Genomic DNA, 26,306 nt, shown 5'->3' on the forward strand with positions numbered 1-26,306 from the left:
CAGTTATATGTGTGACATCAGTGTGGACTAAATGCTTTCTAATTGCAGACACCATTGTTCTCCAGGGAGGTCACAGAATATTGGTCTTACTTGAAAATGTAGTCATCAGTCACCTGCATTTCCATTTCCATTTGATTGATTGGTTAGAGTTTCATGGACCCCCAAGTATCCTCTTCCCCTTGTGTCAACTGTGTTCAGAATACAAGGTATTTTTCAAAGGGAAAGTTAATAAAGGCTAATGTAGAATAAATATACACTTGAGAGAAGATATAAAATCTATGACTTAAAAAGTACACTTGACTCTTCTAGTTTTTCCTATTAGAGAGGTAAAAATTAGCCTCTCTGACCATTTAATTCAAGTCATTCTTCATTGCTTAGTTTTCATTAATGAGGAAGCTTGTGAAAAACATTAATGTGTCCGGCTAATTATACATGATAACCTATTGTTTATAGCTAATCAAAATGTACTCTTTCTGCATAACCTTCTTCAGAAGATAATTTGGCCTCCAAGTAACAAAGACCGGGATTTTTTTTAAGTGCAATTTGGAAAACACTTATAAATTACTCTGCCTAATGAAAATCACCAGTTCTTTATTCTCTCTTAGCCTCTTCATTAGACACAATTATACTTTACCTCCTAATATTTCTTTGAGTAAACTCAAATGTATGTACATTTTGGAAAGGTCGATGTCAGACCTGCAATGCTTGTGTCTATGAATTGGGATAGGAACTGGCCTGTGGCTGCCCCTGTGTGCAGTCTTCTGACATCAGTGGCACCACCCAGAGCTATGTATACTTTTGTTGCCTTGATCCAGATATAAAGTTACTTACTTTGGAAAACTGCCATTCCCTTACCTTTTTTCTATTCATAAGCAACTTAATTTGCTTAGTTAGAGCAAATGCTAAAGAAAACCAAACTTAGGTATACCATTTTAATTCTCTGATCTGGTTCAGGTTTAATTCTTATCTTCTTTCCTTTGGCCTTTAGTTTTCCTGGGTTAAAAGCACTCATATCCCTGGTGTATCCCTACCCAGGAAAGACCACTTTGAAACCAAACAAAAGAATCTCTCCCACCTTAGATTGCTTCTTCTCTACCTATAAGCTCATAAATCGGAGGGATGCTCTTCACTTGTAGCTGTCAGGCAGCCCTCCCCCAGCCCTTGCTCTATGACCTCTATTCTAGGGCACTTCCGCTTTATCACCAGCACTCTCCTTCCTGCCCTCACCCTAGACAACTCCCCTTTCCTCCCCCCATTTAAAAATCGTTCCTCCAAATAAAACAGGTTTCTATTTTTTTCTACAACAGTTCATCAGAAAAACTTATCCTGATGGGTAAGTGGTAAAGGAAGAAATCAAACATAGGATGCTAACTCAGAGGCTGGTTTAGTATAATAATTGAGAATAGGACTTTGAGAAATCATACAGAATCCCAGCTCTGCACATAACTTCAGTGTAACCTTAGGCTAGTGGTGTCATCTCTCTGTGTTCAACTGTCGTACAGGAAAACAGTGCCACGTCATTGGGTTGGAGCAAGGATTCAACGAGACAATTGACATAGAAAGCGTTTAGCACTAAGCCTGACACAGAATTAGTGCTCAGTAAATGGCGGTGCTGGCTAGTTTTTCATATAATTACCAGTGACCTCCAGGTTATAAGACTAAATGCGTATGGCTGATTTTGTTTGCCTGAACATTTACTGATTTTTCACGGATGTGCTTGAGGATTTGCCTAAGTGAATGAGGTGTCCGCTGAGTCATTTCCAAGGCTGACTCACCACAGAACTCCAGAACTTCAGCCAGCACCTTCTGACGGTCATTATCTTTCTTGGCCCTCTGTTTTTTTCCTCTAGCCAACAGTAAGTCGGAAGGATCACCTGTGCTCCCCCATGAGCCTTCCAAGGTGAAACCTGAAGAATCCAGGGAAATTACCCGACCTAGTCGACCGGCTGTGAGTGCTTTTCTCTCAAACAGTTTTGAACTCTTTTAATTTCCCAGAGAACCCGCAGGAAAAAGTGGTTGGGGATGCGCTCATGACTATGAAACAAAAAATGTTGAGATTAATAAGAACGGATGCTAGGAGCATCTGGAAGGAAGTCATACCTGATTAGGAAAGAAATGAACAGATCTTGGGTTGCTTATCTACTTTTGGTTATTTTTCTGATCATTAGCACTATGTTACTGAATAAAACAGGAAGAGAAATAACTCACATTATTCCATAATTTCTACTCAGTAGCTTTAGCGAAAAAATGTTGAAAGTAACAATTAAGAATATGTGGGCACTTCCTATGGATTTTTCTTGTATATTCTGGCCTTTTCCTATATTATTTTCCACATGAATTAATATTACAATTTTTCTGCTGCATTTCTGCTGCTCTAGGACTGTATTTTCTAGACCAAAACTTGATAAGCATGGTCTGATAGGGGGCTGACAACCTGAAATCTAGCTTCATTGCTGTAACACGTCAGACCCCAAATAGCCTTAAAGAAAGAAAGAAGAGGATGGAGGCTGAAAGTTGGAAATTAATTGGGAATGAGTTATTATATACTTATTTTATTTAAATTTTCCAAGAATCTTTTCTGTGAAATGGATGTGAAGATGTTTTCGTTTACTTTATTTTTTTACATTTTAAAGTGAGGAAGTACAGTGAGGGTAACAATGAAGGGCATTCACACCATTCTGGGTTGAGGTTCTTCTTGCCCTTTTTGCATTTATCAGTTGTGTACTAACAATTTCCATTTTGTGTCTAACCTGCTGCCTTTCTTCCGGCTTTTCCCCCTCATGTGGATTCTTCTGGATTGGTTTCCTCTTATCTCAGAGCTATAAGAAAGCTATAGATGAGGTTAGTATTACCTTTTTTGCTTGGTCATGCTTTCACAAGATGTAAATATAAACTGACTTCCTGAGGCTGATATTCAGAAAGGTGGCCAATTGGATCACAGATGAAAGTTCGTTCCTTTGGAGTGGTCTGCTGAGAGGAGAGCCCCTTCACAGAAGCCAGCCTGAGCCCCTCAGACACTGTGTATAGCTCCAGAGACCTTCCTTCTAGCCAAAATGTCACTTCTCCAACGTTCCAGTCTAGCTAAAGATAAGCATCGGTGCTTTGTTATTGGCACAGTTTCTCATCCTAGTATCTTCCAGTAGCAAAGCCTGAGCTTTTAACCTGCACTCGCCAGCCTTGCTAGGGGATGGCAGTTTTACTAACAAAGAAAAGAGACATCATTCTAGGGTCGTCCCCATTTATAGTGTGTGATTTGTGAACAAGGAGTTACCGGGTATTGTTAGATTAATTTGTGGGACATTAACTACAGCATCAGCAGCAACATCAACTTTAGTTAATGAATCCTGGTGAGTTAAGTAACTTGATTTCCTTATCTGTGGTGACATTTTTCCATTAGAAAAATATATGGCTTTGCCAATCTTAAGTAGCTTGCTAAGAAGGATGACTGCCTCACTGCCGTTTGTCAGACCTGCATGAATACAGCATAGTGGAGTTGTTTTGGAAGAGAGAGGCCTTCTGCAAAGAGTCCTAACTGCATGGAATCTGAAGGCTAGCATTATGGCTTTAAGGCTGAGCACTGTTTTTGTGAAATGATATAGAAAAAGCACAGGCTTTGGGAGTGAACAAGCTGCATTCAAATTCTGGCTCCCCCAATAAATAACTGGAGGGGCCAGTCTCACGAATTCTCTGGGCCAGTTTCATCTGTAAAATGGGGATAAAAACACCTGCCTTTCCTCACTCACAAGATTGTTTAGGTTCACTCAAGATCATGAGGGCGGGAGCATTTTCTGCAGTGTGAAGTGCTATGTAAAGCCAGGGCCTGAGGCGTGGAGCTATTCTGGTGGAAGAAGCATGTTTCTATGTGTCTGATCTTTACCAAAAAGCATCACTTTTTCAGAATTATGACCGCCTCACCATTCAGAGTGATTTAGAAAGTCATTATCATAGTTAAAGGATTATTGCTTATACAAAAAAAAAAAGATTCTACATGTCTACAGTGTGTGGATGGCATTATAGAAAGAAAAAAGGGAAATGTTTTTAATTGCTCTGTGCTACAGCCTTCAGGGATTATCACAAATTTTATCAGTTTTCTCCCAAACAGTTCTGGTGCTCAGGCTGCCAATAAAATGGTCGTGTGTGTGCACAACCCAAGGTTTCCTCTTATGAGTCCAGAAATTAGCTTGGAGGTGGCTGTCATGAGGGAAAGGGCTCTCATGGATTTCATCTGGTTAACCCAGGATATTTTAGGCTTTTAAAAATTGCTTTATTTATTTCAGGATACTCTAGCACACTGGACAGAGATGAGAGGTAGGCAACAGAGGTACAAATAATTGAGGGGGTGTAAGCTGTACACCAAAATCTCTAGAGCCATGGATGACTGGAAAAAGCCCTCCACGTGATTTTTCTAACCCTACTCCTTGAGTATCACTGATCCAAAACACAAGATTCCTTGGTTCTACCTAACCCAGCGGTCCTCAACCAGGGATGAGCATTCCCCCCCCAATTCCCCTTCCCTTAGGAGACATTTGGGAAAGTCTGGAGTCAGTTTGGTTGTCACAACTTGGAGGTGGGAAGCGGTGCTGCTGGCATCTTGTGTGTAGAGTGGAGAGATGCTGCTAAACAACCTACAATAGAGACTTATCCACCCCAAATGTCAGTAGTGCCACAGTCAAAAAACCTTGAGTTAAATCTCTCTCCCATCTCCATTCCTAGGTTTTAAGATGGCCTCCATCCACCGTGACTGATATGCCATTTAGATAACCCGAGTTTGAAATGAGCAGTCTTAAAATGCCAAAAACATATTGCTTGTTATTGCTAATTTAATTATTTGAGTTCCATAAAAGTCAGTCTGGGGGAGTGTCCATGCCTTTGGCATTCCTTCCTATGGAGCATGAGATTGTACAGCATAGTCTGTGATTATTTAATACAACCCTCCAAAATAAATATTCTTTTTACTTTAGCACAATTAAATAGATGTCATGAAGATTAGATACATAAGCAAACACTGGCTTTACCACCACTTTTTTATTGTTATGTAGAAATCTGACAAATTCCAGAGCACATCCATAGACTGGACAGAACTGGAACAAACCTTTTTTCCCTCAGTTGAAGATTCGAAGTCAAGTGACTTCCCCAAGTCATATCTTTAGATTTCCTAAAAAGGAAATGAATTATTTTAATATGTAAAGAAAAAAACAACTTTAAAATCTTTAACTATTATTTTAATAGTTTAAAAAATTGAACTAAAATTTGCATAAACTATATTGGTTTTAAAAAGATACCCAAAAGAGCACCTTTTAAAGCAGAGTATGCATAATTTTGTCAGATTAAATAAGCCTTTTTGAAAGAAAAATTATATCAAGTTGATTCTAAAAAGTGTTACATGAAAGAAACCTTTGGGTGAGAGCCCCTTAACTATCTTTACTCTGTAGTCAAAAAGCTTAACATTTTGCCATATTTCTTTTTCAGTTATACATTCTCAAATATTTTTATTGTAAATAGCACTTTTTCCTCTTTTTAATACTTTTTAGCTCCAGGCTTGAGACAGTCAAGCAATAAATTACCACAAAAACTCATTATATGGAGAAGATTGGTATTGTCAGAAAATAAAACATATGAAAATGGATCTGAACGCAATGGTGTCAATTTTAGATCATGTCTCTTTCCTATAACTTTGCTATTCTAAGTTTTTCCAGGGTGGATGGATAAGGAACAAAACTTCAGCTAAACACACAGACTATGGGCAATGGAAGATTAATTTTCTTTGGCTGGGGTATTAGTTTTGAGTTACTCGTTATTGGTACCTTGGGATTTTCATATATGTCTCACCTGCCAAGCTGTTACCAATTAAACTTAAAAGGAATTTGCAATTATTTCTAAAGTTTCAGGAAAGATAGCTTTTTAATAACACAGAAACCAAAAACAAAAAACAAAAAAAAAAACCTCTAATTAAAAGTGAAATTATAAAGCAGGTCAGAGCTTTAAAAGTGTTCCTAAATACAGTGTTTGGAGAAATTTAGGTGATTTTAACAAGTGAGAGTTACTTTAAATCAATGGACTTTGGACCAGCTAAATATTTCTAAATAGTTTTGATTTTTTAAAATCTTCTTTGTCTTGCTTTGAAATGTCAGTGATAAGGAAAACCAACCCATGGGGAAAATGTATTATTAATTTAAATAAATCATAGTTAATATTATTATATTTTACTCAGAATTACTGACATTAGAAATAAACTCTCTTAACCATATTCTCTCTTTAAATTATAATAAAAATTTTTTTAATGACAAGTAACATTTTAGATGCTAGTTGTATTCTTTGATGAGACATACATGGTCCTAACATAGAGAAGGAAAAATACAAAATAAATTTATCTAATTTTTTAATTATTTTATTGGTTTGGAGGATTATAATGTCCTTTTTCATTAATTGCTTTAACAAATATCTAAACTGTATTTTCCCAATGTGCTCAAGTGTAGCATACCCTTCACTTTCTCGTCAATTTGATAAAGATAAACATTGGCAATTGTCAAGAGGAAATAAGAAGTAAAAAGCTGAAATCTGAGCATTAGCTTTTCTTATTTTGGCCCATCACCAAAGAAACTGGAAATAAATTTGCCTAAAATTCTGTGTGGTAATTTTCCTCTTCATTCATGGTGTACATTATATTTAAACAGTTTGAGTCTTTTTAATACAATTTTATTTTCACTTTCATGGATGGGATAACTATATCCACTGAGACTGAGGCCATGTGTGTGTGCATGTGTGTAAAAGCCCAGCAAGCATGTTTGGGTGGAAGATGCACAATTTGAATTTTCAAAAGCTTCCCCTTTCCAAGGGCTTCAATTCAAATGACTGCAGAACAAATGTAAAAGTTGTCACTGCTGTCCCTTTGATTTTTATGAAATTAGAAAGAAATGAATCCTTCACTTAACACCTTGAACTTTCTAAATTTCTAGACCAAATAAAAAACCTGAAGCATTTTCTGTCCTTAGTCTTAACCAATACATTAATGCCTCACATATAGGCACCAGTAAAGAAACAGGATGATCTGTTGTCTTCTCAAAATAAAATTATATTTATAATTTAATTACACACATTTATCACAACTTTTCTTCTAACCTATCAGGATAGATTATCAGATGTCATTTAGATCACCTATATTGCTCTAACCTTACATCAGGTGAATTGGGCAAATACATTTCTGGATTGAAATAAAGAGAGAATATGGCCATAAGAAAACTGTGGGATTTATTATCTTCAAATGAGTTTCTTTCTCCCTAATCCCCTGTCTCTCACTGAATGCTCTGATTCCCACATGGGTCACTAATATAGGGAGAAATGGTAAGACTGATGTCAAATTGCTTTTTCTTCACTTGCATGCTGTGTGCCAAGGGCAGTTTAACCCATGCAAATGAGAGCGGCCATGCTTTAGCAGAACTGCTTCCCTCTGCATTGCTCTGAAAGCATGTACAATAAAAGGTAGTCAGATCTTCAGCACACCGCCTGCCATGTGCCTGGTGATTAAATACCACCTCATCACATCCATAAGGCTAAAGGTTTCATCATACTCATGGAAAACTGAAAATTTACCTCTTCCTTTTGGTGTTTGCACATTCATTTCAGTATTCTCCGCCAGGGTTTCTGCCAGGCGACGCAATATAAAACAAAAGAAAATGAAACACCTATCATTCTGGAAGAGAACTCTTTTTTGTTTTTGTTTGTTTTATTTTGTTGTTGTTCCTCTTGATTAACTCAGCTCTGTGGCTCTAAATTTCAGTGGCACTGGGCTTTGGGGTGGGCCATTATTTGATGTGGTGCCTCGGCTGTCCAGGGAATGATGACACACCAAATGAGTCATTGTAGCAGCTGGAACCTTGGGAATTGCTCTGTTCTGTGACTGATGCTAGATTTTGGTACAGCAGCAATCATAAGAGGAGAAAGTCCATGACTGTGGCTTGGGCAGGAGTCTCAAAATACTGGGGAATAATTTCTAATCCTGTGGGTAATTAACTATGAGGGTGGGTGACCAACTTCACCTTCCCAAAATAAAATGTGAACCCAGTGTTTGTATATATGTGTACACACACAGTGCACATACACATATATACACATGCAGATTCAGAACCGAACAGTCTGGGTCTAGCAATTGGTTGTGAACAAAGTTTAAATTTATTTCATCTTTCTTTTCTAGTTTCTCCGCGCTACAAACATCGTTTTCTTGGTTTCATGCAGTAACTATGTTTGTAACAGTTCTATAGAGAGCTTTTTTTTCTTGTTTATTTCTTGTTGCTTGAGCCGGAGACTTGCTGAGAGACATCGCTTTGGTCGTGTCTGTAATTCATATACGCTGGACACGCTTTTCTCTTGTAGGATCTGACGGCATTAGCCAAAGAATTAAGAGAACTCCGGATTGAAGAAACAAACCGCCCACTGAAGAAAGTGACGGATTACTCCTCCTCGAGTGAGGAGTCGGAAAGCAGTGATGAAGAGGAAGAAGATGGAGAGAGCGAGACCCAGGACGGGACGGTGGCTGTCAGCGACATACCCAGACTGATGTAAGAGACCTGCGTTTTACAATGTTGCTTCTGTTTTTTGTTTGTTTGTTTGTTTTTGCAGTACGCGGGCCTCTCACTGTTGCGGCCTCTCCCGTTGCGGAGCACAGGCTCCGGACGCGCAGGCTCAGCGGCCATGGCTCACGGGCCCAGGCGCTCCGCGGCATGTGGGATCTTCCCGGACCGGGGCACAAACCCGTGTCCCCTGCATCGGCGGGCGGACTCTCAACCACTGCGCCACCAGGGAAAACCTGTTTCTGTTTTTTTATGTTTTGGTTTTTTGGCCCCGAGGCCTGTGGGATCTTAACTGACCAGGGATCGAACCCACACCCCCTGCATTGGAAGGCAAAGTCTTAACCCCTGGACCACCAGGGAGGTCCCTCCCGAGACCTGCTTCATCACTGTAGGCCAGGAGAGGTTAGGTCTCCAAGACAAAAGGACAGGAAATATGAATTAAATATAAGATCATTTATGAGTCTCGGGCAAAGTTGACTTTGGGGATTCACGTTTTTATTAGAGCATAGTTCTATATTCACCCCTCTCCCTAGACACAGTTACTTAGAATATGTAGCATTTCTAGGACTGCATATGCTTTGTCTAAGCTGTTGTGGCATTCACCATCCCTTGGGTGATGCTTTCTTGGTTCCTGTCATCTCTGGGCAAGTGATACTGACAGCCACACCCTAGAACTAAAGAGCAAAATTATATGCAATGGCATTTAGGGGTTAAAACTGACAACATGAGACGTATATTTCACTGTCACCACCACCACTAAGGTGGAATGCAGGAGGCAGCATGGGTTAGCATCCCAGCAAAACAATCAGGAGTCAAACAAACCTGCAGAGAAGCTTCTGAGTGTTTGACTTAAATACACCCCTGATTTTCTACTTCATCTTCTCCATTGTCTCTTTTATGTGATCCTCTTTGCTGCAGCCTGTGACTGCACCACGTACAGTCTTCTTTTTTAGATATTTATAGCTACCTAGCTTTCCCTTAGTATTTACAGCCTTTACTTCTCTTTTCTTTTCCCTTTTTCTCATCAGACTGGATCCTAGAAAAGAAACTCTCCTCTTCCCCTATTACTTCCCCAATTCAAACAAACATATTCATACAGTCACACTCACATACATCTCTCATTTCCTCTCCCAAATAAACACAAGGTGCCCAGCCCTGGTTTGCCATAACTTTGATAAAGAGCAATGCTAACTTTTCCATCTTCACTCCTCCTTCATTTCCATTTCTTTGACTCAGCTACCACTTTTGGTCGTCACACCACATTTACTCCCTATAGAGAAGATGTCATTTCAGGCCACAGATTACAGTCCTGTCCAGCAGAGGTTGGCGAGACAGGGCCTCCCAGTCTGCAGGAAATGTCATCCATTGATTAACGATTGTTACATACAAGCAATTCTGAGAGACAAGTCCAATTATCATAGCTGAAAATCCATACTTGTTATTTTACTGCTGACTACCCAGTTATTGACAACCACAAATGTGCTAAAATATGACATTTGGAAACAAATTGCATTAAATTGCTTTTTTAACAGCAAATAAAGTTGTTCTAGGGGCAAAATCACTAATCCAGAACATTGCCACAAAATATGCTGGTCCTTTCAGTTTTTGTCTTAACTCAGCATTGGTTCATTCTTCTAACAGATGTTTTGAATTCCCTTTAAGCACTGAGCATACAGCTATGAGGGTGGATTGTGAATTTAAAAGATTGGTAAGACTTCTTCTGTGTGCTAGACCCCATACTGAGGGCTTTGAGACATTCAAGAAGTGCGGACATGAATTCTGCCTTCCAAAAGTTTACATTCTAGTTGGAGAGAGACAAAATTATACATGGAGAAGTTCAGAGTAATATAAATAGTTGGAAGAATAACCAATAGCCTTGGAAGAGATGTTAAATCGCATTTGGTTTTTAAGCCTCCTGTCATATTTTGTAAGGCTCTTAGTGGTATTTACCCTCGTATCTCTAAAGGCAAGTCCATCTCTTCCCCCACCTTTCTAAAATGGCCTAAATATACCATGCTGTGCTGCACTTTCTCTGCTGTCTGGCACTCTCTTGTTCCTTTAGAAATCACCCATCAAGGCCCAGCCTGTACAGGCAGAGCCCATCCCTTCCTCTGTGCTGCATGGTGTCTCCTGTGCATTCCTGCCATTTCATGGAGTACCTTGAATCAGGTTATTTATTACATGTTGTCTCCCTCTCTGGGCTGTGAGATCCTTGAGGGTGAGGATTGAGCCTTGTTTACTCTCTACTCTTAACACCTTGCCTGGTGTCTGGAATGGAGCTGGTCTTCAGTGACTTTGATTTACACTTAACTGCACTGCACTGAAATTGCAAATCCTGGCTTCAAAGTGTTTATAGCCTAATCCAGAGGAAAGACGTGTACACAAATAACTGTCATCAAGGTAAAAAGGAACACAGAGTGATGTTAGAATCCCAGGTTGGGGGAGTTGAAGTAAAGGCACAGAAGGTTAAGTTTGGTGGGAATATAGATGGTATGAGGGGGGGAAAGTCTGGACTAGTGAAACCAGACTGGGATCATGTAGCCAGTGGGGAACCGTCGAAGGTCTCCTGAGCTGGGGAGTGACATGATTGGTGCCACGTTTGAGAGAAATCATTTCATCAAAGTGATTTGGAAAGAGAACAGACTAGATACTGGTAAAGGCATTCAGAGGATCTATTCCTGTAATCCCAAGAAGTCATAAATGGGCTCTCATTGAATACTTACAGTGGAGGCAAAACTTGACGTGGCTCTTGATGAATTGCTAAATTTTAAACAGATTAACATGACTGTCCATTAAAGAACATTTAAAATATGTAATTGTATATGAAACATACTCAGAGAAGAAACAGGATACAGATGTGTGCATGTGTATGTGTGTGTTTATTCCAATTTGCCAAATATATGCACTTTTGTGAATATAAAATATTGGGTTGGCCCAAAAGTTCGTTCGGGTTTTTCCATAAGAGCTTACGGAAAGACCCAAACGAACTTTTGGGCCAACCCAACATATACAGTCTGTTCTGCTACAGCATGAGAAACTTCATACTATTAAAAAATCCATTGTTTCTTTAGGAATAAGACATTTCGGAGTTAGACTCCTTCTTACATACATTCTTACCATCTTTATTGTCTACTGTTAAGGTAAACCGTCACATTTTGTGCTGTATTTTTTAAAGCAAAAAATTACTATATTATATTACATATTGCAACACAGTTCACTATCATGAAGTCTATACAAAAGAGCTTTTTAGAAATAGACCACAGCCATTCCGACAAGCAGCTGGAGATCCTGATGTGCAAAACAACAGCTTCTTCTATGTACAGCGTTGGCTTCATATTAATAGTATGAGGTTTAACCTATAAGAGTGCACATAACTAAGATTGTATTCCGTAACTGACCAACTGCACTATTTCCCAGTGCCTCATGCATAGAAAAATAATGAGTGAGGGGGAATTATAATAGTGGTTACCTGTGGATTATACAAATCAAAAGGATTTTATTTTATGTATAGCCCCAATTTTATGTTAAGCGTGCACTATTTTTATAATCAGGGAAAACATAAAAGCTTTATAGAATAGGAGGGAGGGAATGAAAGGCACGTAAGCTGATTTGCATCAGCGCAAGCAAGCTGAAGAGGCAGCCTTCAGTATCAGTCTCTTCCCTCAGGTGCCATCACATGCTTCGGATCAGTACATATGAGGCGTGGTCTTCATCATTAGGACCACCTATTGCTATTGCAGTCCCTGAGTTTTGCACAATCTCATAAAATGCAGTCTGGACATTGAAAGCCACATGTCCCCTCTTTCCCAGCCTCACTAGAGAGCCATGGTTCTGGCCCCGTTCACCAGCCAGGCTATCGTTGTGCCCACGCCGCCTCTTGCCTGCCGTCCTCTCAGCCGTCCTGTCCGTTGGTTCAGTCTTTGGTCTGAGTCGTGTTGTAGAAGTGTGTCTGTGGTCATGCTGTAGCCCTAGTGCCCTACAACTCTTTTCATTCCTAGGCCCCATGACTGTCACAGCATATGCTCCAGCCGAACTGACCTTCTCATTATTCTTTCCGAATGCCTTGCACTTTTCCAATGTTGTCTTTTCTTGGAATGACCTCCTCTCCCTCTGTCCCACATTCTCACTTACATCTGCCGTGCATTTGAGTATTTGCGTTGTTTTTTATGCTCCTCCAGATGCTAATCTCTGTAGTTTCAGGAACCGTGTCTTCTTCAGCTTTTATATCCACTACCCAGTGCCAAACCAAGGGCCTTTCATGTAGCAGGTGTTCTATAAATGTATATTGAATTGAATTAAATCAATACCTGCAGGAACACTTTGACAAATCCAATTAGAGATTAGTGTTCTAAACATGTGACCTAATTACAGTAAATTTTCTATAGTTTTCTTTCTAATTAGTTGATGTGTTTTGTTTTTCACAGTCCTTATAGAAATTCAGACAACTGATTCTTCCTACCCAGACTCTATATCAGAAAAATAATTTTTAGAACAAAGGATTATTTTAACTATAAAATGTTATAGTTGTTTTAGCCTTAGCGTTTTTAAACCATTGCCTTTTAAAATTATTATTAATAAACTGTATTCTTTAGAACAGTTTTAGAGTTACAGAAAAATTGAGCAGATAGTACAGAGTTCCCATGTTACTCCCTCCACCGACTCCCACCCCCTTACCCCTCCCCCGCAGTTTTCCCTGTTAGTAACACTGTACAAAGGTTATATAGAGTGAAGCAGAATCCTGGGGACCAGTAGCATTTAAGAGGAGCTTATGAAGAAAACAGAGAACAAAGGGATAAAAGGAAAACCAGGGGAGAGTTGTCTCAAAATCCAAAGGAGTACAGAAGAATGGGGCGGAGTGATCAGTCATACCAGACACAGGCAAGAGACCAAACACCATGTCAAAGAGCAATCATTGAAACTGAGAGCTTAGAAATGACTTAGGGAGTTTCCTTAAGGTGCTTGAAGTCAAGTATGAGAAGTAGTCATCTGGGGAGTGAACCAGAGTGTGTTAAGGAATAAACTGGAGAACTTTGCAAGGAGAATTTTAAGGAAAGAGCAATGTAAGTGTGGGTAGTAAATACAGAATTAGGGTCAAGAGAGATGTTTTAATGAAATGGGAGACAGGAGAGACCTTATCTTGTTTGTTGATTGGAAGAAGGAGACAGTAAAGAGAGAAGGATTGTGAAAACACAGGAAGGAGAAGGAGAGGAATAACTTCGAACTGACATTGGTCCTCTGCTCTTCTATTTAAGCCTTCTTACTGAGTTAGAAATACTGCATTGCTAAACTAATTTTTTTGTCTTTTGCCAATCACTTTATGTACCTTATTAGTCTCTCAACCTCCATTAGATTATAATCCTCTGGAAGTTTAGGGTTATGTCTTATTTTTCAGATATTTATTCTAGCGTCTGGTACAATGTATATCACATAACAAACTTTTAACAAGTAAATGAATGAATGAATGCACGAAAGAATTTCTAAGGGGTTGATGAAGATTGACGTGGCAGAGTTGGGAGCTTGGAGCCATAAAAGGAACATACAGAGGCAGAGGATGAGAGAACAACCAAGGGAGTAAGAAGGACAGAAGGAAGAGATCAACAACAACAGACACAGCAAGATGTCTCCTTTTACGATTTAAAAATGTTCTGCAGTCTCTGAAACATGAACTGTGGGCTGCAGTTTGCCTTTTAAAAGAAATGTGTAGAGAAGTACTTTGGAGCACGCAGAAATTTAGGGAATTTTCCATCATCAAAAGCCATTGCCTTATATCAGACGACATGGTAGCAGAAAAATTAGTGGTGTGAGCAGTACACAGGTACACAGGTACACAGAACGAGCAGGTACATACAGAAGATTCACAATACAACAGACAAATCCTGCACAATAGAACAACCTTAAAGTAAGAGGAATTGCTCACTATTTCAGAAGAAAATTGACAAAGGAAGGAATATAGATTATCATCTTTTAGTCAATCTATGTGGAATATTACTAGTAGAAATAATGTAGAATAAAACTCAAAAGAGCCCAAAATGATCACCATAAAAATTTATCATAAATGAAGCAGTTCTGGCTCATAAAATTGAAAGTATAAAATTGACTCAGGAAAAAAATAGTCTCAGCGAAATGTAAAACTGGCAGTGGTTAACACTAACACTATTGATTAAAAATTGACAGTGAATCAAATCTTAATAAAATTTACACCTTTAAAATTGGATCTGGTAGAAGTAGTGAACACAGAGCCTTTGAAAGATGATATGGACAAAAAAGCTGACTGGTGTATGAAATCTTTGCTACAACGTTCACATAGAAAAGGATTGGAACCAGTGATGGTAATTTTAGCAAAATTATGATGAAAACGCAAAAATTGGGGAAGAATTTAACTGAGATATGTAGAAAATTAATTAAGGAATTGTCGGATTGGAAAGAGCTCTAGGAAATACCTTTTTCATGAAAATTCATCCATGTTGAGATATTTCTGATTTAAATGTTTGGACAGAATCAGAACACCACACTATAAAACTCTTAGAGGAAAATATAGGGAGAACACTTTTGACATAAATCACAGCAAGATCTTTTTTGATCCATCTCCTAGAGTAATGGAAATAAAAACAAAAGTAAACAAATGGGACCTAATGAAACTTAAAAGCTTTTGCAAAGCAAAGGAAACTACAAACAAGGCGAAAAGACAACCCTCAGAATGGGAGAAAATATTTGCAAACGAATCAACAGACAAAGGATTAATCTCCAAAATATATAAACAGCTCATGCAGCTCAATATTAAAAAAACAAACAACCCAGTCCAAAAAATGGGCAGAAGACCTAAATAGACATTTCTCCAAAGAAGACATACAGATGGCCAAGAAGCACTTGAAAAGCTGCTCAACATCACTAATTATTAGAGAAATGCAAATCAAAACTACAATGATTTATCACCTCACACCATTTAGAATGGGCATCATCAGAAAATCTACAAACAACAAATGTTGGAGAGGGTGTGGAGAAAAGGGAACCCTCTTGCACTGTTGGTGGGAATGTAAATTGATACAGCCACTATGGAGAACAGTATGGAGGTTCCTTAAAGAACTAAAAATAGAATTACCATATGATCCAGCAATCCCACTACTGGGCATATACCCAGAAAAAAACCATAATTCAAAAAGACACATGTACCCCAATGTTCATTGCGGCACTATTTACAACAGCCAGGTCATGGAAGCAACCTAAATGCCCATCAACAGACAAATGGATAAAGAGGATGTGGTACATATATACAATGGAGTATTACTCAGCCATAAAAAGGAATGAAATTGGGTCACTTGTAGAGACGTGGATGGAACTAGAGACTGTCATGCAGAGTGAAGTAAGTCAGAGAAAAACAAATATCGTATATTATCGCATATATGTGGAACCTAGAAAAATGATACAGGTGAACCAGTTTGCAGGGCAGAAATAGAGGCACAGATGTAGAGAACAAACGTATGGACACTAAGGGGGAAAGTGGCGGGGGTGGGCGGTGGTGGGATGAATTGGGAGATTGGGATTGACATGTATACACTAATATGTGTAAAATAGATAACTAATAAGAACCTGCTGTATAAAATAATAAATAAAATTTTAAGAAAAAGAATCAGAACACCATTGGGGTAAAAACAGATGTGGAGCCAAAATATCTTTAATCTTTGAACTCAGGTGAGACTCTGAAAGAGAACTTGATTGTACAGTGTTAGCCTAGTCCATCTAGCCTCCGACACTGGCAAAGAATGCCTGAGTGATGAAGGAAAGTGCCTCCTGTCCTAGGAGACTTTGGCTCTTGATAAATGCTTCATTTACTGATTTATTTGTTTTACACCATCTTACCTTAAACAAGAATTTAAGGCAACTAAAAATAAACTGCATACAAGATAAAACAAATTTTCAAATAAATGAGTGAAGAAATCAGAGTTTTGAGAATTATTCTGATTTGCCAATCTAGCAATACACCAGGAATTCATTACAGCAATTTCTTTCTCCGTGTCACTTGAACACTATTAATAGCTCCTTTCTGGGAGTGAAATACTGAAAATGCTTCTTTGGAGCTTCTTCCCAAACACATCAGTTCTAACCTGTACTTAAATGTATTCAATCCACTGCTCTAGTTTAGTAATTTCAAAGTAAGTGTCTTCCTGTACATTTTTTTGTCTGGATTCACCTCTTCATATTTTTGCCTCTCCATTTTGGATAAAACTCCTTGACAGGTGTCTTCTCTGTCCCAGAGATGTCATAAGACTGGTGTGTTTCTTGTTTCTTAGATTGAATATTCCATCAAGTCCTTGGACTTTGATAGGATCCAAGAAACCGAAGATGCCTTTTTTTTTTTTCTACTTTTTAAAAAAATTTATTTATTTGTTTATTTATTTTAACATCTTTATTGGAGTATAATTGCCTTACAATGTTGTGTTAGTTTCTGCTGTATAACAAAGTGAATCAGCTATACATATACATATATCCCCATATCCCCTCCCTCTTGCATCTCCCTCCCACCCTCCCTATCCCACCCCTCTAGGTGGTCACAAAGCACGGAACTGATCTCCCTATGCTATGCAGCTGCTATCCCACTAGCTATCTATTTTACATTTGGTAGCATATATATGTCCATGCCACTCTCTCACTCCGTCCCAGCTTACCCTTCCCCCTCCCCGTGTCCTCAAGTCCATTCTCTACACCTGCATCTTTCTTCCAGTCCTGCCCCTAGGTTCTTCATAACCATTTTTTTTTTTAGATGCCATATATATGTGTTAGCATATAGTATTTGTTTTTGTTTTTGTTTTTGTTTTCCGGTACGCGGGCCTCTCACTGTTGTGGCCTTTCCCGTTGCGGAGCACAGGCTCCGGACGCGCAGGCTCAGCGGCCATGGCTCACGGGCCCAGCCGCTCCGCGGCATGTGGGATCTTCCCGGACCGGGGCACGAACCCGTGTCCCCTGCATCGGCAGGCGGACTCTCAACCACTGCGCCACCAGGGAAGCCCTGGTATTTGTTTTTCTCTTTCTGACTTACTTCACTCTGTATGACAGACTCTAGGTCCATCCACCTCACTACAAATAATTCAATTTCATTTCTTTTTATGGCTAAGTAATTTTCCATTGTATATATGTGCCACACCTTCTTTATCCATTCATCTGTCGATGGACACTTAGGTTGCTTCCATGTCCTAGCTATTGTAAATAGTGCTGCAATGAACATTTTGGTACGTGACTCTTTTTGAATTATGGTTTTCTCAGAGTATATGCCCAGTAGTGGGATCGCTGGGTCATATGGTAGTTCTATTTTCAGTTCTTTAAGGAACCTCCATACTGTTCTCCATAGTGGCTGTATCAATTCAATCACAGCAAGATCCTTTTTGACCCACCTCTTAGAGAAATGGAAATAAAAACAACAAACCTAATGAAACTCCAAAGCTTTTCCACAGCAAAGGAAACCATAAACAAGACAAAAAGACAACCCTCAGAATGGGAGAAAATATTTGCAAATGAAGCAACTGACAAAGGATTAATCTCCAAAATATACAAGGAGCACATGCAGCTCAATATCAAAAAAACAAACAACCCAATCCAATAATGGGCAGAAGACCTAAATAGACATTTCTCCAAAGAAGACATACAGATTGCCAACAAACACGTGAAAGGATGCTCAACATCACTAATCATTAGAGAAATGCAAATCAAAACTACAAGGAGGTATCACCTCATACAGGTAAGACTGGCCATCATCAAAAAATCTACTAACAATAAATGCTGGAGAGGGTGTGGAGAAAAGGGAACCCTCTTGCACTGTTGGTTGGAATGTAAATTGATACAGCCACTATGGAGAACAGTATGGAGGTTCCTTAAAAAACTAAAAATAGAACTACCATATGATCCAGCAATCCCGCTATTGGGCATATAGCTGGAGAAAAGCATAATTCAAAAAGAGCCATGGGGCTTCCCTGGTGGCGCGATGGTTGAGACTCCGCCTGCCAATGCAGGGGACATGGGTTCGTGCCCCCGTCTGGGAAGATCCCACGTGCCGCGGAGCGGCTAGGCCCGTAAGCCATGGCCGCTGAGCCTGCGCGTCTGGAGCCTGTGCTCCTCAACGGGAGAGGCCACAACAGTGAGAGGCCCGTGTACCGCTTAAAAAAAAAAAAAAGAAAAGAAAAACAAAAAGAGTCATGTACCACAATGTTCATTGCAGCTCTATTTACAAGAGCTAGGAAATGGAAGCAACCTAAGTGTCCATCGACAGATGAATGGATATAGAAGATGTGGCACATATATACAATGGAATATTACTCAGCCATAAAAAGAAACGAAATTTAGTTATTGTAGTGAGTTGGATGCACCTACAGTCTGTCATAGAGTTAAGTAAGTCAGAGAGAGAAAGACAAATACCGTATGCTAACACATATATAGGGAATCTAAAAAAAAAAATGGTTATGAAGAACTTAGCAGCAGGACAGGAATAAAGAGGCAGATGTAGAGAATGGACTTGAGGACACAGGGAGGGGGAAGGGTAAGCTGAGACAAAGTGAGAGAGTGGCTTGGACTTATATACATTACCAAATGTAAAATAGATAGCTAGTGGGAAGCAGCCACATAGCACAGGGAGGTTAGCTTGGTGCTTTGTGACCACCTAGAGGGGTGGGATAGGGAGGGAGGGAGGGAGACGCAGGAGGGAGGAGATATGGGGATATGTGTATATGTATAGCCGATTCACTTTGTTATACAGCAGAAAATAACACACCATTGTAAAGCCATTATACTCCAGTAAAGATGTTTTAAAAAATTTATTTTAATTTAAAAATTTAAAAATCTACAATAAGGTGTCACCTTACATCAGTCAGAACGGCCATCATCAAAAAATCTACAAACAAACAACAACAACAACAAAATCCACAAACAATAAATACTGGAGAGGGTGTGGAGAAAAGGGAACCCTCTTGCACTGTTGGTGGGAATGTACATGTTTTTTTACTTTTTTAAATGTATCTTTTATTGAAGTATAGTTGATTTACAATGTTGTGCTAATTTCTGCTGTACAGCAAAGTGACTCAGTTATACATATATGTACATTCTTTTTTCTATTCTTTTCCATATGGTTTATCCCAGGATATTGAATACAGCTCCCTGTGCTATATAGTGGGACCTTGTTGTTTATCCATTCTATATGTAATACTTTGCCTCTGTTAACTCCAAACTCCCAGTCCATCCCTCCCCCACTCCCTCCCCCTTGGCATCCACAAGTCTCTTCTCTATGTCTGTGAGTCTATTTCCGTTTCGTACGAATATAGATTCATTTCTGTCGTATTTTAGATTCCACATATAAGGGATATCATATAGTATTTCTCTTCAGAGATGCTTTTTTAATGTATGAGAAGCCATTAAAAGAAAAGAACAAAATGGTAAAAGATGTAATTAATACACCTGAGAGAAACAAACCCTGGTGCCTTTCCTATTTTTAAAAAACCCACTTTACAAGAGAGTTGGCTGCACAGTAGGGTAACAATAGGTCCACCATTGAAAACTGAAGTCCTGCAGGTGGGCCGCATGGCCCGCCTGGTCCTCAGTTTCCCACGGTGCTGTGCTCTGCCAAGGGCCACAGCAACCCTCATTCTCTGCTCTCAGGGCAGAGATGTCAAGATCCTATTGCCTTCTCCCACTGTATCTTAAACACAAGAGCAAGAGACAAAGTGGAAATAAATATACCACAGTGTGGGGTGATTACAGAGGTTTTAGAAAGCACTGGACAGTCTTGAGTTAAACAGCCTCGTTAATGGGTGCCTGGTATACCAGAATGCCCTTAATTGATATTCTTCTCGCTAAATAGTGTAAAACCCACTTATGAAATGATTATTTTTTATACTCCTACTCTGTGCCAAGCTCTATGCTGGGTACTAGGTATACAGGGATGAACAAAGAGACAATAATTCTGCCCTCACAAGCATCTGTTCTAATGAGAGAATAGAAAAGTTAAAAGAGTCAAAAAGATAAAGAATTACAAATTGCAGTGGGAACTATTAAGGAAAAAGGATGAAGAGAAAGAGGGGCTAGTGGGATAAGGCACTGATGGGTGGTGAGAGAAGGCTTCTCAGGGAAAGTATCAGATAAGATGAAATCAGGTAAATGAGAGGGAACCAGCCAAGAGCCAGGGTGAGAGAGAGCTTTCCAGGCAGAGGGAACAGCATGTGCAAAATTCAGGGCGCCTGCTGGTCAAAGACAGGGTAGGGAGGGCTTAGAGATCATGCAGAGCCCGGTTGCTCACGCTGGCTGCCGAGTGGAGAGTAGGTCCAGAGGGGACGCTGCAGAAGTGGGACCTCAGTTCAAGCATCCGTGCAGCATTAAAGGTGAAAGTGGAATGTACTTCAGGCCACTGACCTTTACACTTAAAATGGTAAATTTCATGTTGTGTATATTTCACTACAATAAAAAATATTACTGTGGACAGGAAACAGGTGTTCCCTAAACATACACTGTCGTGAATGTTGTTCCTTACCATTTCAGACCCACAGGAGCCCCCGGGAGTGCTGAGCCGTACAATGTGGGAATGGTCGGCACGCACGGGCTGGAGACCTCTCACGCAGACACTTTCAGCAGCAGTATTTCAAGAGAAGGGACCTTGATGATAAGAGAAGTAAGTTGGTATAAAAACTGTAGAAGAAGTGCATTTCTTAATTGGTTTTTATATTAGAGCTTTCACAGAGGATGCTTACTGCTTGTATTTTAGGGAATGCGGTGGGGGGAGGGAGAAGGACCCGTGTTTCTAAATGGTTGAGTGATTTTAATTGTCTTCCTTCTTTCCTGCATCCTTCTGAGCTTAATCACATTTGTCCAGATCCTTCAGTGGAAGCTATGCAAATCGGAATATAGCATTTGAGCCTGAGGATATAAGACTGGCAAACCCAGATGTTTCCTACCACAGGAAAACAGAAATGAATGGTCTATCCAAATAACATCAGTGGCCTTGTTATGTCTTCTCCTCCCCATCCGAGGTTTTATCCTTGTGGATTTTATGTAGAAAATGCTCGGTAGTTCCAAGAAATGGTGATATCATCTTATCTAGTTAAATTAACATTAAAGACTATTAAGCTGTACTGGTGAAAGAACAAAGAAATCCGAAGATGTACTTAAAAATGCACCTGAGCACTTTGAGGAATTTTGTCTTTTTAAACTCTAGGAACATCATCTGGGGGCAGGGGGCACACATTCCCTTGCACCTGTCCCTCCAACATGCACCACTTCCCCATTGTATCTGTGCCGATAAGAAGGGCCTGGACACGTTAGAATCCTTCTTTTCTTCTTTTTCACTTCATCATCACCGTGCAAGCAGGTCTTTTCTTGGAAGGAAAGTAATGTTTGGTGACATTGGGCAAAAGTTACTTGACCTCTCCCTGCAACAATTTTGTCATCTATAAAATTTCATAAGTGATAGTATACGACTCACAAGAGGATTGAGGGGATTAAATGAGTTAATGCATCTAAGCATTCAATAAATGTTACCTATTTTATTTCACCCTCTCCATAGCGTCAAGCTCTCCTTTTACTTGATATCGCTTCCCACTCTTCCTTCTGAAACACAAACGTATATCATCTGTCATTCCCCTTCCTCAGCTAGGGTAGATTGGAAAACAGTAATAGCAGGCTTTGCTCTCCAAAAAGGCAGAGGGCATCTCATTTTTGTTAGAAAGAAAGGAACTGTAGTTTTGAGATGAATAAGACCTTTGAAATAATAATGGGCAGTAGAGCTATAACTGGAAGACTAGTTCACAAAGCAACTTGCTAGAATTTCGTTTTATGGCCTTGCCGAATCTTTCAAGTAGACTTTAAAGAGTCCTTTCACGGAAGCCTGAAATGAAAAATGGACTTGGCTGCTGAAGTTGACATTGTGTCATGCTGGCATATAAATCTCCCAGCGCGGTGAATGGATACTTTCAATGCAAGTGTAGAGGGCTTCTCTCACTAGACCTTGCCACTTGGGAAAACATGAGGGGAAATGTTCTGGAATGAGTTACTCTCTGACTCCAAATAAAAGGACTCCAATTTCTAATGTGGTTTCAAATTTGCTTGAATCTTTAGGACAGAGTCAATACCTTGACATGGATATTTGGAGCCACATTTGGAGTTCAGTTGCCAGCCACATCCAAATGGCTCCATATTGTTTAAAGCATTCCAATACCCTATGACCACAGTCAATCACCTTGAAAACTGCATTCAGCAGTGTCATATATGAATTTGATCTATTGCGGGCCCTAAAATCTTTTTGTCCTCTCAATTTCTAAAGTGTTCTTTTTACAAATGTGGGCTTTTAAAGTAACAGCCTGACTTGAAAGCCATTAAAAGTATGTGTATTAAAAAGATAAATACAAATTAAAGTATGACAAAAGGATAAGAAAGTAAAAACTCTTCATGGTTCAGTTCCCCAAGATGAACATCGAGGAGAGTCACTTAACTCGTACTTCTTGTTGGAGAAGACCAGATGCTTCTATAGGGGCACGCTGGCTCTCCTACCCATGGTCTTGTCAGAGGCAATCCCCCTTGTAGTGCACACCCGTGCCCCTGTGGTTCCACCTTTCCCCCTCCTACAGCCCCACAGGACCTTTCTTTACTCTCCTTCTAACATACACCACACCAGCTGCCATCTACCACTTTGTCCACAGGGACCCATCTCCTGGAAGAGCTCCTCTGCCTCCCCCACTGCAGCCCACTCTTCACCCAGAAGACCCCTGGGGGTCTGGCTCAGCTTCCCTTCCTCCTTGAAGCCTCTTCTGGGACTCCATGGGCCTCTGTCCATAACACCTTCCTTATTGCCAAGCTGGTATCTCTCCAGGGTCTGTCCACCCACTGAAGGAGGATACTAGCTTACCGTCATGAAGGCTCTTTCGGTTACAAGTACTAGTAAAAAGAACCCACTTAACAACAGATTAAGAAAAAAAGGCGGGGTAGGTATCAGAGATTCAGAGGTGTTTCTTAGAAGGAATCGAAAGGCAGAAGCCCAGTTGGGACCTTGTATAGGGTTGGAACCAGAAACTGAAAAGGGATTGGGAGCTCAGGCAGCTTCTCGTGTGCAGATCTCTGGCTCCCTCACTGCCTGTCTCTCCTTACCCTCATCTCTGTTTCCTCCACTTTCTCCCTTGTTCTCTCTGTCCACACACCAGCTTCCTCTTCCCCCTCAAGCACGTGCTCTCACGTCTCCATACCCACCCTCCCAATTGCAAGGCGTTCGCCACATCCCAGTTCAGCTGCCCGGCAGAGACTGACCAGTATCTCTCAGGCCTAACTGGAAATTCCAGTGGGAATCTGGTCGTGCTTGGCTCAGGTGTCCACTCCTGGACCAGTCAATCAGCTGTGGTTGAGAGTGGAGCCACATAGGACAGCAGCCACCAGAGCTGGGCTCTGCTTCCAGACACCCTTGGTTCAGACCCTGATTTCACGACTTACAACCCACGTCACATGGGGCAGGTTACTTGAATTCTTTACACTGAAGCTTTTCCATCTGTAAAATGGGGATACTATAAGCTAGCCCCCGGTGGAATTGTGAGCAGATGAACCTAAGGTGTTCAGCACGATACCCAGCATTTACTGATACTCAGAACATCCAAGTGCCCACCGCCATGGGACTGGTGAGGGCATGAAGATCGTAGAGCTCTTCGGGGCTCTGTTAATGAGATCATAGAGGACAGAGCTGCTGTTCATTTATCTTTGTGTTCCCAGCAGAATGGCACACGGAAGGTATTTAATTCTAGAGGGTGCTGGTTGAATGAACAAAAGGGTGATGACTCAGAAGTGGGAAGATTCAGGGGTCACTGCTGAATCCCTTCAAGTTTCTCACTCTCTGGGCCATTTCCCTTCTGAGGCTCTTCAGGTCTTTCTTTGATAACCACTGTGTCTGCATTAATTTTTGGCTTGAGGCAGAACACTGCTGATACAAGAGAGACCACAAAACTCTAAAGAGACAATGTGCGATTTATGCTACTGGAAAGTTGGAGGGAAATGGTAAAAGCTTTTCAGTATTTGAACAGAAGTAAGGTGGGAGAAGCTGCCCGGTCCACATAAAATAGGGGATAATACAATAAATTAGGGCTGAACCCCTTAAATGTAATTTAGAAGATGAAATGTTCAGATGAGCACTGTGACAAAATGAGTCCAGAAAATGCCCCTCTCCTGGACAGTCGTGGGCCAGAAGTATTGTGCCCAGAAACACAGAGGGCGCTAAGGCTATCCAGTTATTTCTCAAACTTCCTAGTAACATCAATTACATGCACCCCTTCAGGAACTTGGGAGTCTGTTTCATCTTTCCCCAAAAAGTGCCTCCTTTCACTTCCAGCCAGAGGCAGGTGCAGAGCTATAACTGCAAGACCAGGACAGGCTCCGGAAGGAAGAAGCCAGGCCAGTGAGGTGGTCAGAGAAACAGCACGAAGCCTTATTGCCATGCCAGCCCCAAACAAGGCAGGGAGTGTGTCTGCGTTGCTTCTGATTGATTCCTTCATGTTCAGCAAAATGCTTCACACTTAGTAGACGCTCAGAAATGTTGGGCAAATGAATGAAAAAGAGAAAAGGCAAAGAGGGAATCATTACTTAATCAGGTCTGCTGTAAGAAACCTCAGTGAGCCAGTCATATAAATGTGAAATCAGAAAGTGCAATACTAGCCAGGACTACAGTATGGGCACTGGCTTTTTGGGAGCAGGATTTTCTTTTAATTCTGTATGTCGGTCCCTAGCATCTTCGAGAGGAGGCTTTGCTCTCCACGGCAATGATTTCCAACGTGTTAGGTCATGCAACCTTATCAGTAAGAACTTCAGGGACTGCCACGTAACACAGTGTATTTATTTGTTTACAAATTATGCATTTGTCCTACTGCACTAACATTATATGCTTTATAAAATACCTTTAAAGGACATTAAAAAGGAATGCTATAGGCTTCCCTCCACAGCTCGGTTTATGCTGACTCTGGTGGCCGCCTGGAGGAGATCCTGGAAGGGGAAGGGAGGGGAGAGGTGGGCTCTGGGGATGGGTGCGAGGACCTGATCCGAGGTGGGAGGGATTGGCCCCTAGGGGAGGGCTGACCCAGCTGACTTAGTGGCCCAGAGTCTCTCCCTCCCTCCCAAACCTCAGAGGAACGCTTTGCCCAGGGCACAGATTCCTCAAGGGCCTGGATGGCTCTGGAGGAAGGGCCGCGGGGCCTGAGGACTGGGTTCCTGCCCCTGCTTGCCCACTCGAGCTTCTGGAGCAGGCAGTGGCGTCCAGCCAACGCAGGCACACTCCCGGGCTCTGCTGCCTTCACCATCTTGGGCTGTGTGATCTTAGACTGCTTATTTAACGTCTCTGAGCCACAATTAATAAATGAGATAATATTTGTGGGGGGGGGAAAGGATGCCATAAACAATATTTCAGATACTTTGTCAGTCATGATAACTTCTTTTTTTTTTTTTTTTTAACCAGCTCCTGGCACAAGCCACCATAGTTGCTTACCGAGAGATTCAACATTAGTGATAGTGAATGTAAACCCACATTTTCAAATAATCTTTAGATCATTTCCATGTTTTCTTTGTAACTCTCATCAGATATGATTAGTTAATCATTGGTTTGACCTCGTGACTGACAAAGAACCCTGTGATTTGGGAATCATCTCTGCATTTTCTTGGAGTACACTGGGCGTGAATTATTAGTGTTACATCTCATCCTACTGCTTCTTTTCAGCGATATTTTAGGTGATGTTTCTGTTTTGTGGG

The 26,306-nt window shown here is 40.6% G+C and overlaps 1 protein-coding gene across 3 annotated transcripts in view; it reads left to right on the top strand.

The window, feature by feature from the left end:
• Positions 1-26,306, top strand: part of TNIK (TRAF2 and NCK interacting kinase) — a 412,061-nt gene that overhangs the window by 364,239 nt on the left and 21,516 nt on the right. For 2 of the 3 annotated variants that reach the window (XM_029213869.1, XM_029213867.1), the window contains 4 exons: positions 1,851-1,948; positions 2,818-2,841; positions 8,371-8,555; positions 21,081-21,210. In XM_029213869.1, the coding sequence (XP_029069702.1) occupies positions 1,851-1,948; positions 2,818-2,841; positions 8,371-8,555; positions 21,081-21,210 (437 nt within the window). The remainder of the gene's footprint in view (positions 1-1,850; positions 1,949-2,817; positions 2,842-8,370; positions 8,556-21,080; positions 21,211-26,306) is intronic. The other variant, XM_029213868.1, reaches the window with a different exon arrangement.

This window comes from Monodon monoceros, unplaced genomic scaffold (genome assembly GCF_005190385.1).
Source record: "Monodon monoceros isolate NGI ecotype Baffin Bay Population unplaced genomic scaffold, NGI_Narwhal_1 Super_Scaffold_11, whole genome shotgun sequence".
NCBI lineage: Eukaryota > Metazoa > Chordata > Mammalia > Artiodactyla > Monodontidae > Monodon > Monodon monoceros.